This window comes from Bos mutus, chromosome 15, assembly GCF_027580195.1.
Source record: "Bos mutus isolate GX-2022 chromosome 15, NWIPB_WYAK_1.1, whole genome shotgun sequence".
In the NCBI taxonomy this organism is placed as follows: domain Eukaryota; kingdom Metazoa; phylum Chordata; class Mammalia; order Artiodactyla; family Bovidae; genus Bos; species Bos mutus.
The window spans coordinates 46389990-46403360 of record NC_091631.1 but is presented as its reverse complement, the minus strand read 5'-3'; the positions used below and the strand labels follow the sequence as shown (position 1 = coordinate 46403360).

At 39.1% G+C, this 13371-nt stretch overlaps 1 protein-coding gene across 1 annotated transcript in view; it reads left to right on the top strand.

The window, feature by feature from the left end:
• UBASH3B (ubiquitin associated and SH3 domain containing B) overlaps nucleotides 1-13371 on the top strand; it is a 157529-nt gene that overhangs the window by 138947 nt on the left and 5211 nt on the right. Inside the window, exons 12-13 of the mRNA XM_070384063.1 lie at nucleotides 11305-11411; nucleotides 12733-12842. Of these exons, the coding sequence (XP_070240164.1) occupies nucleotides 11305-11411; nucleotides 12733-12842 (217 nt within the window). The remainder of the gene's footprint in view (nucleotides 1-11304; nucleotides 11412-12732; nucleotides 12843-13371) is intronic.

The window sequence follows — 13371 nt, the reverse complement described above, 5'->3', positions numbered from 1 at the left end:
TTTGAATTATCTTTATTCATTACCACCGTAACCCCAGGATGGCAGCTAGCCACTTCCATATATGAGAGAGCTCAGTGACCTCTGAAAGTTACCCATGTAGTGGACACATCTGACAATAATAATAACTTACCTTTATTGATCATTTTCTTCGTGTCAAGCACTGCGTAATCAGCTTTATAGTAGTCCTTTGCTTTTTCCATTAGACTGTTATTGAGAAGAAATATTTATAGGTTGTAACATAAGTACATTAACCATCAGAAATCCACTCAGCACTTCTTAGTGACATAGTAGAAAAGGCTTTTTGTGTTATTACATGACTTAGTGACTAAACAATAACAACAAGCCATATTTTAACTATTTTTAGGAAGCAATGGGCTTTTCCTCACCCTATATTTGGTTTATATATTTTTGTTAGTTGTTGTTATTACCTTGTCAGTCTGAAGTAGAGTTTCAGGTTGAGTGTAAGAAAAAAGAAATCCACTCGAGCATTTGTAAAATGTCTTTGAGGAAGGAGAGATACTCACCATTACCATGGGGAATTAAATTCATAGTTCTTAAGACAGAATCTGGAACAATTCTTGACTAAGAAAGCAGAGCTTTCTTCCTTCTGACATCCCATGACCTTTCACTTTAAATACTTACCCAAACCTCAAAGCAATGCCAGTTTCTGGCTAAGGTCTAAGAGGGTTATCTTTTCTTCCATCCTCGTTTTTGGCTCTACAAAGACCTCAGGTAACCCCCTTCATTAATAAATATGTAGAATTAGAATTCCTCAGAAATAAGATTAAATCAATCAGATCCCCTGCTGAAATAATTCACATTTTGTCCTGTCCACACTATGGTCACTATTTTCCTGTTCCTTGGGGAAACAGCAGTAAATTACTGTCCCCACGCCAATAGCCGTCATCCCTATGCCCTGGAAAGAGAGCAGGTTACTGCCAACATGGGTGAAATGACTTTCCTCACGTACCACCCAGCCCCTCTCAGGCCGTGTCTTCAGTCCATCCCCCTTAAGTGCATCCTACAGTTCTTCCCAAGCTTATTCACACATACCCCATCAGTAGTATGAACAGAAGGATGAATGCCAACCCCAGGGTGAGGACATGGTTCACATTCCAGATTTTCTTTTCCTCTACAGAAAATCAAAATGTAACCATTTTGTGTTTGGGGGAGGGGAGTGAGGTTAAGCATCTAATTCTATAAATTAGTTGTGAAATTCACCCATCAAGCATGAGAGGCATAGTCCCTAGAGTCAATTTCCCTCTGAAAGTAATTATGTCAAGTGAGCAATTCTTTTAAAGCAAGTAGTGGTACCCAAATGATTGAAGAAATGTGGTGGGCAGAGAGGCAAGGACCAATAGCCAGAGTATTGTAAGTCAAGCAGGCATGGCTTCTAGATTCATATCACCTTGAACAGGAGGGAGGAGATGCTGAAAGGTGGATTCAGGCTGGTAACTAATATACAAGCCTCATCCACGGGTAACAACACCCATCTAAATATAGAAAGCTGCCCCAGTGGAGCTGGGTGGGAAGCACGAAGACAGAAAAAATGAAATGCACACCAGTTGGATAGGGCTTTAGAACAGGACCCTGATGACAGGGAGGTAGCAGAAAAGGGGTGTGGAGCTTTGGATCTGAAATATTAGAGGAACAACAAGTCATACTTTGGTGTGGGACTCAGGGCAGAAGCCTAATCTTCTAGCCTGGACCAGAGTAGGCTGGGGAGTAGAGAGTGTACCGGGAAGAATACTGTTCCAAGGATACTACCCGAGTACCCAGAGATCTGGGCTCCAGTCTAGTTGGTGGTTGGAGAACAGTACGTGGGTCCTGCAGGTGTGGCTGGAAGCATGCTGCTGACAGGAGTGGGAAAGCTGTGACAGTCCCATCCTCATCGGGACCCATTCAAACAGGGAAGCCATTCACAGGTTCAACTTCAAGGCAAGAACTGATCAAAAGGAACTGGATCCCAGCATCTCCCAACTCTTCACTTATACAAATTGTATACATTACTGTGTGGTTTCCCCTGCAGTGACTCCTGGGCCATACAAAGAGGCCTTTTGTCAAGAGTGCTGGGGGCATTTCTGGGAGACCAGGTGCTGTGAACGGTCATGGAACTGGATAAGAGGAAGGAGGAGCAGAAAGACTTTGCCTCTGAACAGCAAGGCACATCCTAGCAAGTCATGTTTCTCCCTATTCCCCAGGGTGTTATGAGATTCAGAAAGTGGTTTCCTAGGAGAGAGATGCTTGCTATGAGAATGTTATTTAACTGAGAGCGGGTTTCAAATGGAACAGAATCCCTTCTGTCCAGACAGTAAACTCAAGTTCACAGAAGGGCACTCTTGAGGACACTGTCAGAAGCCATCCAGGGTGGAGGATAACTTTACAGGCATTGAGTTCAGCCTCAGGTTCAAGTCCCTGCTCTTAAGAGTTCTAATGATGTAAACAGGTCATCTGTAGCCTTTCCAAACCTTTTTGTCATCCATAAATTCAGAATTTGCAAAAGTGTTGCTAGATGGGATATGTTCAAAGAACACAGGTGCTTTGCACAGAGGCTGACACATGGGAACCTCTCAATAAATCTTAGCAGCAGCAATGCCTGCTGATGAAGATGCCATGAGAATTCAAGAACACACTAGCTCCTCCATGCACTAAATACCAACAACAAAAGACAAGGAAGCAGAAAATATCATATAGTTGTACTTTAAAAAAACAAGATAAACATCTCATAGCCCAAAAAACTAAATAGTAAAGGAAGGTGGAAGCAGACAGAAGCGACTGGGATTGAAGACATTCAGGGTCACCAGGATCAGAGGGCCCTACTTTGAAAGTCCTTTTGTATGCCATGTACATTATGTCATAACTATCATTTACATCAATAGCCTACTCACCCCAAACAAAGATGAGAAGAACCCAGTTTCTATATGTTCTCTGGGCTTCTCCTAGGGCCAGGTATGTGGTCTCTGTTAAAACTAAGAAAGAAAAGGAGAGATTGGTTAAGGGTTATTAGCTCACAAACCCAATGGACCTAACATCTGTTTTTAAAACCTATCCTTAACAACTTCCCAACTCATTTTATGAGGCTAGCATTACCCTGATACCAGATAAGAATACTGGAAGAAAAAAGAACTACTGGTCAATACTCAACAACAAAACAGTAGCAAACCAAATCCAACAGCACATCAGAAAGGATCATATACCATGACCAAGTGGGGTTTATCCCTGGGCTGCAAGGATGGTTCAGTATGTAAAAATCAATAAATATGATATACCACACTGAGTAGAATAAAAATTATATGATCATCTCAATAGATAGAGAAAAAGCATTTGACAAAATATACCATCTTTTCATGATAAAAATGTTCAACAGATTGGGTACAGAAGGAACATATGTAAACATAATAAAAGCCATATATGGCAAGCCCACAGCTAACATACTCAACAGTGAAAGACTGAAAGCTTTCCTTTAAGATCAGGAACAAGACAAGGATGGCCACTCTCACCACTGCTATTCAACCTAGTTCTGGAAGTTCTAGCCAGAGCAGTTAGGCAAGATAAATAAAAGGCATGCAAGTTACAGGAGGGAATGGCAAGACATACTTAAAATGATGAAAGAAAATAACCTATAGCCCAGATTATTGTACCCAGCAAGGATCTCATTCAAGTATGAAGGAGAAATCAAAAGCTTTTCAGACAAGCAAAAGCTGAGAGAATTCTGCACCACCAAACCAGCTCTCCAACAAATACTAAAGGATATTCTCTAGACAGGAAACACAAAAACAGTGTATAAATTCGAACCCAAAACAATAAAGTAAATGGCAACAGGATCATACTTATCAGTAATTACCTTAAACGTAAATGGGTTGAATGCCCCAACCAAAAGACAAAGACTGGCTGAATGGATACAAAAACAAGACCCCTACATATGTTGTCTACAAGAGACCCACCTCAAAACAAGGGACACATACAGACTGAAAGTGAAGGGATGGAAAAAGATTTTCCATGCAAATAGGGACCAAAAGAAAGCAGGAGTAGCAATACTCATATCAGATAAAATAGACTTTAAAACAAAGGCTGTGAAAAGAGACAAAGAAGGTCACTACATAATGATCAAAGGATCAATCCAAGAAGAAGATATAACAATTATAAATATATATGCACCCAACATAGGAGCACCACAATATGTAAGACAAATGCTAACAAGTATGAAAGGGGAAATTAACAATAACACAATAATAGTGGGAGACTTTAATACCCCACTCACACCTATGGATAGGTCAACTAAACAGAAAATTAACAAGGAAACACAAACTTTAAATGATACAATAGACCAGTTAGACCTAATTGATATCTATAGGACATTTCATCCCAAAACAATGAATTTCACCTTTTTCTCAAGCGCACATGGAACCTTCTCCAGGATAGATCACATCCTGGGCCATAAAGCTAGCCTTGGTAAATTCAAAAAAATAGAAATCATTCCAAGCATCTTTTCTGACCACAATGCAGTAAGATGAGATCTCAATTACAGGAGAAAAACTATTAAAAATTCAAACATATGGAGGCTGAACAACACGCTGCTTAATAACCAACAAATCACAGAAGAAATCAAAAAAGAAATCAAAATTTGCATAGAAACGAATGAAAATGAAAACACAACAACCCGAAACCTGTGGGACACGGTAAAAGCAGTCCTAAGGGGAAAGTTCATAGCAATACAGGCACACCTCAAGAAACAAGAAAAAACTCAAATAAATAACCTAACTCTACACCTAAAGCAACTAGAAAAGGAAGAAATGAAGAACCCCAGGGTTAGTAGAAGGAAAGAAATCTTAAAAATTAGAGCAGAAATAAATGCAAAAGAAACAAAAGAGACCATAGCAAAAATCAACAAAACCAAAAGCTGGTTCTTTGAAAGGATAAATAAAATTGACAAACCATTAGCCAGACTCATCAAGAAACAAAGGGAGAAAAATCAAATCAATAAAATTAGAAATGAAAATGGAGAGATCACAACAGACAACACAGAAATACAAAGGATCATAAGAGACTACTATCAACAATTATATGCCAATAAAATGGACAACGTGGAAGAAATGGACAAATTCTTAGAAAAGTACAACTTTCCAAAACTCGACCAGGAAGAAATAGAAAATCTTAACAGACCCATCACAAGCATGAAAATTGAAACTGTAATCAAAAATCTTCCAGCAAACAAAAGCCCAGGTCCAGACGGCTTCATAGCTGAATTCTACCAAAAATTTAGAGAAGAGCTAACACCTATCCTGCTCAAACTCTTCCAAAAAATTGCAGAGGAAGGTAAACTTCCAAACTCATTCTATGAGGCCACCATCACCCTAATACCAAAACCTGACAAAGATCCCACAAAAAAAGAAAACTATAGGCCAATATCACTGATGAACATAGATGCAAAAATCCTTAACAAAATTCTAGCAATCAGAATCCAACAACACATTAAAAGATCATACACCATGACCAAGTGGGCTTTATCCCAGGGATGCAAGGATTCTTCAATATCCGCAAATCAATCAATGTAATACACCACATTAACAAATTGAAAAATAAAAACCATATGATTATCTCAATAGATGCAGAGAAAGCCTTTGACAAAATTCAACATCCATTTATGATAAAAACTCTCCAGAAAGCAGGAATAGAAGGAACATACCTCAACATAATAAAGCTATATATGACAAACCCACAGCAAACATTATCCTCAATGGTGAAAAATTGAAAGCATTTCCTCTAAAGACAGGAACAAGACAAGGGTGCCCACTTTCACCATTACTATTCAACATAGTTTTGGAAGTTTTGGCCACAGCAATCAGAACAGAAAAAGAAATAAAAGGAATCCAGATTGGAAAAGAAGAAGTAAAACTCTCACTGTTTGCAGATGACATGATCCTCTACATAGAAAACCCTAAAGACTCCACCAGAAAATTACTAGAACTAGTCAATGACTATAGTAAAGTTGCAGGATATAAAATCAACACACAGAAATCCCTTGCATTCCTATACACTAATAATGAGAAAACAGAAAGAGAAATTAAGGAAACAATTCCATTCACCATTGCAACGGAAAGAATAAAATACTTAGGAATATATCTACCTAAAGAAACTAAAGACCTATATATAGAAAACTATAAAACACTGGTGAAAGAAATCAAAGAGGACGCTAATAGATGGAGAAATATACCATGTTCATGGATTGGAAGAATCAATATAGTGAAAATGAGTATACTACCCAAAGCAATTTATAGATTCAATGCAATCCCTATCAAGCTACCAACAGTATTCTTCACAGAGCTAGAACAAATAATTTCACAATTTGTATGGAAATACAAAAAACCTTGAATAGCCAAAGCGATCTTGAGAAAGAAGAATGGAACTGGAGGAATCAACCTACCTGACTTCAGGCTCTACTACAAAGCCACAGTTATCAAGACAGTATGGTACTGGCACAAAGACAGAAATATAGATCAATGGAACAAAATAGAAAGCCCAGAGATAAATCCACGCACATATGGACACCTTATCTTTGACAAAGGAGGCAAGAATATACAATGGATTAAAGACAATCTCTTTAACAAGTGGTGCTGGGAATTCTGGTCAACCACTTGTAAAAGAATGAAACTAGAACACTTTCTAACACCATACACAAAAATAAACTCAAAATAGATTAAAGATCTAAATGTAAGACCAGAAACTATAAAACTCCTAGAGGAGAACATAGGCAAAACACTCTCTGACATACATCACAGCAGGATCCTCTATGACCCATCTCCCAGAATATTGGAAATAAAAGCAAAAATAAACAAATGGGACCTAATTAACCTTAAAAGCTTCTGCACATCAAAGAAAACTATTAGCAAGGTGAAAAGACAGCCTTCAGAATGGGAAAAAATAATAGTAAATGAAGCAACTGACAAACAACTAATCTCAAAAATATACAAGCAACTCCTACAGCTCAACTCCAGAAAAATAAATGACCCAATCAAAAAATGGGCCAAAGAACTAAATAGACATTTCTCCAAAGAAGACATACAGATGGCTAACAAACACATGAAAAGATACTCAACATCACTCATTATCAGAGAAATGCAAATCAAAACCACTATGAGGTACCATTTCATACCAGTCAGAATGGCTGCAATCCAAAAGTCTACAAATAATAAATGCTGGAGAGGGTGTGGAGAAAAGGGAACCCTCTTACACAGTTGGTGGGAATGCAAACTAGTACAGCCACTATGGAGAACAGTGTGGAGATTCCGTAAAAAACTGGAAATAGAACTGCCTTATGATCCTGCAATCCCACTGCTGGGTATACACACTGAGGAAACCAGAAGGGAAAGAGACACGTGTACCCCAATGTTCATCGCAGCACTGTTTATAATAGCCAGGACATGGAAGCAACCTAGATGTCCATCAGCAGATGAATGGATAAGAAAGCTATGGTACATATACACAATGGAGTATTACTCAGCCATTAATAAGAATACATTTGAATCAGTTCTAATGAGGTGGATGAAACTGGAGCCTATTATACAGAGTGAAGTAAGCCAGAAGGAAAAACACCAATACAGTATACTATCGCATATATATGGAATTTAGAAAGATGGTAACAATAACCTGGTGTACGAGACAGCAAAAGAGACACTGATGTATAGAACAGTCTTATGGACTCTGTGGGAGAGGGAGAGGGTGAGAGGATTTGGGAGAATGGCATTGAAACATGTAAAATATCATGTAAGAAACAAGCTGCCAGTCCAGGTTCGATGCACGATACTGGATGCTTGGGGCTAGTGCACTGGGATGACCCAGGGGGATGGTATGGGGAGGGAGGAGGGAGGAGGGTTCAGGATGGGGAACACATGTATACCTGTGGCGGATTCATTTTGATATTTGGCAAAACTAATACAATTATGTAAAGTTTAAAAATAAAATTTAAAAAATAATAAAAAAATAAAAAAAAAAAATAAAAATAAAGAGGTGAAGTCTGAAAGGTTAAGTGACTTCACAGAGACACAGGAAAAAAAAAAAAAAGGCATGCAAGTTGGAAAGAAATAAAACTCTGTTTGCAGATGATGTGATGTTATACATACAAAATCCTAGAACTGTCAGAACTAATCAACAAATTCAGTGAAGTTGCAGGATACAAAATCAACATATGGAAGTCAGTGATGCACAAAAGGAAACTCAGAATGTATCAAAGACCTAAATGTAAAGCCAGACACTTTAAAAAGAACAAAATAATGCCATTTGCAGCAACATGGATGGGCCTAGAGATTATCATATGAAGTGAAACTCCTCTGTCCGTGGGATTTCCCAGGCAAGAATACTGGAGTGGGTTGTTGCTATGCCCTTCTCCAGGGGATCTTCCCAACCCAGGGATCAAACCTGTGCCCCTACATTGCAGGTGGATTCTTGACCATCTGAGCCACCATAGAAGCTCCCAAATTAAGTCAAAAAAAGATATCATATCATTCATATTTGGATCTGATTTTTTTAATGATATAAATGAACTTATTTACAAAACAGAAATAGAGACTTTGAAAGCAAACTTATGGTTACCAAATGAGAAACAGGGAGTTGGAGGAGGGGGGCAGGGAGGGATAAATTAGGAGCTTGGGATTAATGTATATACACTATTATATATAAAATAGATAACCAAAAAGGACCTGCTGTATAGCACAGGGAACTCAATATTCTGTAATAATATGTAAGAAAAACTCTGAAAAGGAATAAATATATGTATACCTAAATCACTGTACACTTCAACTAAAACTAAATCAACTATATGCCAATAAAATTTTTAAAACAATACATTTTAAAAAGTCAACTAACAATTTCAACAACAACAAAAAGAAGTCAGCTGTATTTTTATACACTAACCTTGACCATATGAAATAGAAATAAAACAAACCCATTCACATAGCACCAGAAACAGTAAAATACTTAGGAATAAATTTAACCAAGGAGGTGGAAAGATCTGTACTCTCAAAACTACAAAACTTAGGTAAAAACTGAAGAAGATACAAAGGTGTGTCCTACACTCTTTGATCATAAAAAATAATATTGTTAAAATGTCCATACTTCCCAAAGCCATCGATAGATCAAACATAATTCCTATCAAAATTCTAATGGTATTTTTCACAGAAATAGAAGAAACAATCCTAAAATTTGTATGGAACCACGATAGATGTTAATAGCCAAAATAAACCTGACATCACACTTCATGATTTCAAGGTATACTACAAAGCTATAGTAACTGCCATAAAAATAGACACACTGACCAATGGAACAGAACTGAGAGCCCAGAAATAACCCTCAAATATTTGACAAGGGAGCCAAGACTACTCAATGGAGAGAGGGTAGACTTCAATAAATGATGCTGGGGGTTTCCCTGGTGGCCCCGTGGTTAAAGATTCACCAACACAGGGAAGGTTGGTTTTGATCCCTGCTCCGGAACATCCCACATACCGTGGAGCAGCTAAGCCTGGGCGCCACTACTGCTGAGCTCACGTGTCACAGCGGCTGAAGCCCGTGCACCTAGAGCCCGTGCTCTGAAACAAGAGAAGCCACAGCAATGAGAAGCCCACGCACCGCAACTAGGGAAAAGCCTGCACACGGCAAGAAAGACCCAGGGGGGCCAAAAATAAGTAAATCATTTTTTAAAAAGTGACGTTGGGAAAACTGGATAACCACATACAGAAGAATGAAATTGGACCCCTATCTTACACCACTCTCAAAAATTAACTCAAAATGGATTAAAAATTTAAAGAACTGAAACCATAAAACACCTGAAGAAAACATGGGAAAAGCTCTTTGACAATGATTTTTTTAGATATGACACCAAAAGCATAAGTAATAAAAAACAAAATAAGGAAGACTACATCAAACTAAAAACCTTCTATAAAGCAGAAGAAACAACAATATGAAAAGGCAACCTACAGGATAGGAGACGATATCTGTAAAATACATACCTGATAAGATACAGAATAGGAGGAGGTACTTGCAGATCATATACCTGATATCGTCATATACTTAACATCCAAAATATGTGAACAATTGATGCAACTCAATAGCTAAAACACAATCTGATTAAAAAGTGGGCAGAGGAACTGAATAGATATTTCTTCCCAGAGAAGACCTACAAATGGCCAAGAAGTACATGAAAAGACATTCATCATCACTAATCATTGGGAAAAATGCAAATCAAAACCACAGAGAGATCTCACTCACGCCTGTTAGAACAGCTATCATCAAAAAAAAAAAAAAGGCAAGATGGTAAGTGGGGGCGAGGAGATGGGGAGAAGGGAGCCTCGCACACTTCGGGGGCAGTGTCAGCTAGGACAGCCCCAGTGGAAAACACTATGGAGGGCCCACAAAAAATCAAAAATAGAACTTCCATATGACCCAGCAAGCTCACTCCTGGGGTATGTCCAAAGGAACTGAAAACAAGATCTCCCAGAAAGAGTTGGACATACCACATGTGCGAAACCTAAAAGAGCCAGACTCAGAGAGACAGTAGAGCAGCATGGACACCACAGACATCCCACATGACCACGGGGAGCGGCTGGTCAAAGGTGTGCAGACTTAGGGTTACCAGTTGGAGGGTTCTGGGGATCTGATGTACAGCACTGTGGCTGTGGTTAGCAATACTGTATTATATACTTGAAAGTTGCTAGGAGAGTAAATGTTCTCACCATAAAAAAGAAAATGGTAATTATGTGACATGATGGAGGTGTCAGCTCAGACGTGAGATCCCCAGAATGTATTCGTCTTATAACTAAGTTTGTGCCTCTTTGTTTTGAATGTGTAAATGTATCAAATCAGTAGTTTGTACACCTTAAACTTAGACCGTGTTACTGTTTATATATCGTGTGTAAGCTTACAGAGGCTTGGGAAATCTCCGATTACTTAAATAAATAAAGAGATCTAACCTCTGCTTTGCTTCCTCTTACATGGGTGACCTAGGACAGATTGCCAGTAAAGGCAGTTCAGCTGCTCTGGGCCATCCTGCAAGGGGAACCTGCGCTGAATGTTTCATTTTTCAGCTGGTCACTTCGACCCCACGCACACATGGCATTCATTTCTGTGCATCCTGCACATTCGAACCCCACTTGTGCATAGTAGAAATACACTTTCCTATGCCTCCATCCTTTCTAGGATAAACAGAAACATGGGAACTTTCGAAAGGTCTTGAAATAAAGCTGAGAGTAACATCAGTTGCTTTGTCTTGAGAGCAAAATGTTTTCAATGCCTTGGTTCATTTTTCTATTGCAGACCTCACATTCCAGTCAGCAAATTAGTGGTTTCAGAATCCTATGACACCTATATCAGTAGAAGTTTCCAAGTAACAAAGGAAATCATAAGCGAATGTAAAAGTAAAGGTAGGTGTTACCTCGGACTCCGTACTTGAATCTGTGATCATTTCTTCATCACGGTTAGTCAGCTATTCAGGATGGCTCAGCATGCTTTGTCAAACTCATTTAATAGGAAAGAAAAATATGTCTAGACCCTCTTGCAGATACTTTCATGTAAAATTTGTCATATTCTGAGTACTTCGAATGCTAGATATTCCATGGAAATACATCAGACTTAGTTGCTATTTGAAATAACAGAATTTTGTATCTCAGCAATACATCTTGCACTCTCAGAAGGAGGTTCCCTATTATAATTTCCATAAATTCTTCAGCATAACACAGTTTTGCCTGTAATTTGATCCAGGAGCATGAACACACCTATACAAACACACCTACCATCATCGCTGCCACCAAGAGCAGTGTTCTATAACTCAAGTCTGCTACTGAATTTTATAGTCCTTGAACTCAGTATTTAAAGATATGTAAGACTATAGTATTTTTAGTAAAGAGGGCAGGTTACAAAAGAGTCTGCCCATTTCCAGCCCCCCCCCCCAAAAAAGTTAAAGATATTCATCTTCATAGAGCAAAGGCTGGATTTACATATACCAGAACATTAACGGTGGGGAGCCCTGGTTAACAGTACTGTGGATGGTCCCCACATTTCAGTTACCACTTGTAAGCCCCTCACTTCATCACCACCCCTGTAGGACCACCCATTCCCCCTGTAAAGAAACCCAGCATGTTCTGTCAACCAGAAAGTCTCATGTGCTCACAGTTCTACAAGCAGCAGCATCGAAAACTGCATTAGAGATAATAGCAGAGAGCCCTGTAGACTCAGAACGCTACTGTATCTTGATTGCGGTGGTGGTTACAAAATGCTGCACGTGTGATAGACTTGGGTAACCTGGTAAAATCTGAATAAAGCTATGTGGACCATAGCAGTGTTCATTTCCTAGTCTTGATAGTATACTCTAGTTAGGCAAGGTGTTGCTATGGGAAGAAGTGGGGGGAAGAATACTTGGGACCTCCCTGGCGTGTACCTGTATACATAGGTACATATTGCATAATATGTGTACACAGTGTATATAAAATATACACACATGTATATAATATGTAAAATATATATTTGTAACCTGTGCATCAAATTACTTTAAGATTAAAAGTGTTTTTTTTTTTTAATGACATCAGCCTGCCTTAACAATACAAAGCATCAAAATATTGCTTGGCCAGATTGTCTTATTTCTTGAGAATGTTTGTCCCTCCCTGGAAAATTTGACTTAGGTACTTACAAGGTTTACATGTGTCTTTATAGAATCAGATTTTCCAGTCCTTGTTTTTTTGCCCCCAGGAAATAACATCCTGATTGTGGCTCACGCATCTTCCCTGGAAGCATGTACCTGCCAACTACAAGGCCTGTCACCTCAGAACTCCAAGGACTTTGTACAGATGGTCCGAAAGGTAATCCCCACTTGCATTTCAGGGGCCTGTGGTGCCTTACAGTTTCAGAATAGTGCAGTGCTGACCGATAGCAAAGTTCTTTGGAGCTGGGAAGATGATACATTGGTTCACTCAACCGAGATGTATTGAGTGGGACTCTGTTTAAGGCACTTTATCAGGCCTTGGGTAAGAGAAAAAGATGTGTTTGAGCTAGATCTAGCTTCTAAGAGCTAAAATTTAGGAAGGAGCTAAGAATTATAAGCAAATTGTCTGGATTTCCCTGTGGGACGGTGGATTGGACAAAGAAGAGGTATGTGGGCCAAATCAGACAGCTCAGCTGGAAGGGAGGTCCTGGTGGGTAAGCCAAAGGAAGCAGTGAGTCAAAATGATGAGGCTGAAAGGCAAACCTGGGAATAAGGCAGCAAGACAGAAAATCCACCAGGCTGACTAGCACATCTGGATTCCTCCTCTTCCTGCCTGTGGAAGGTTTTCCATCAGCCATCCTCCCACGCATGCTTCCCTCCAGCCTGAGTTACATGCTTCCTGTATC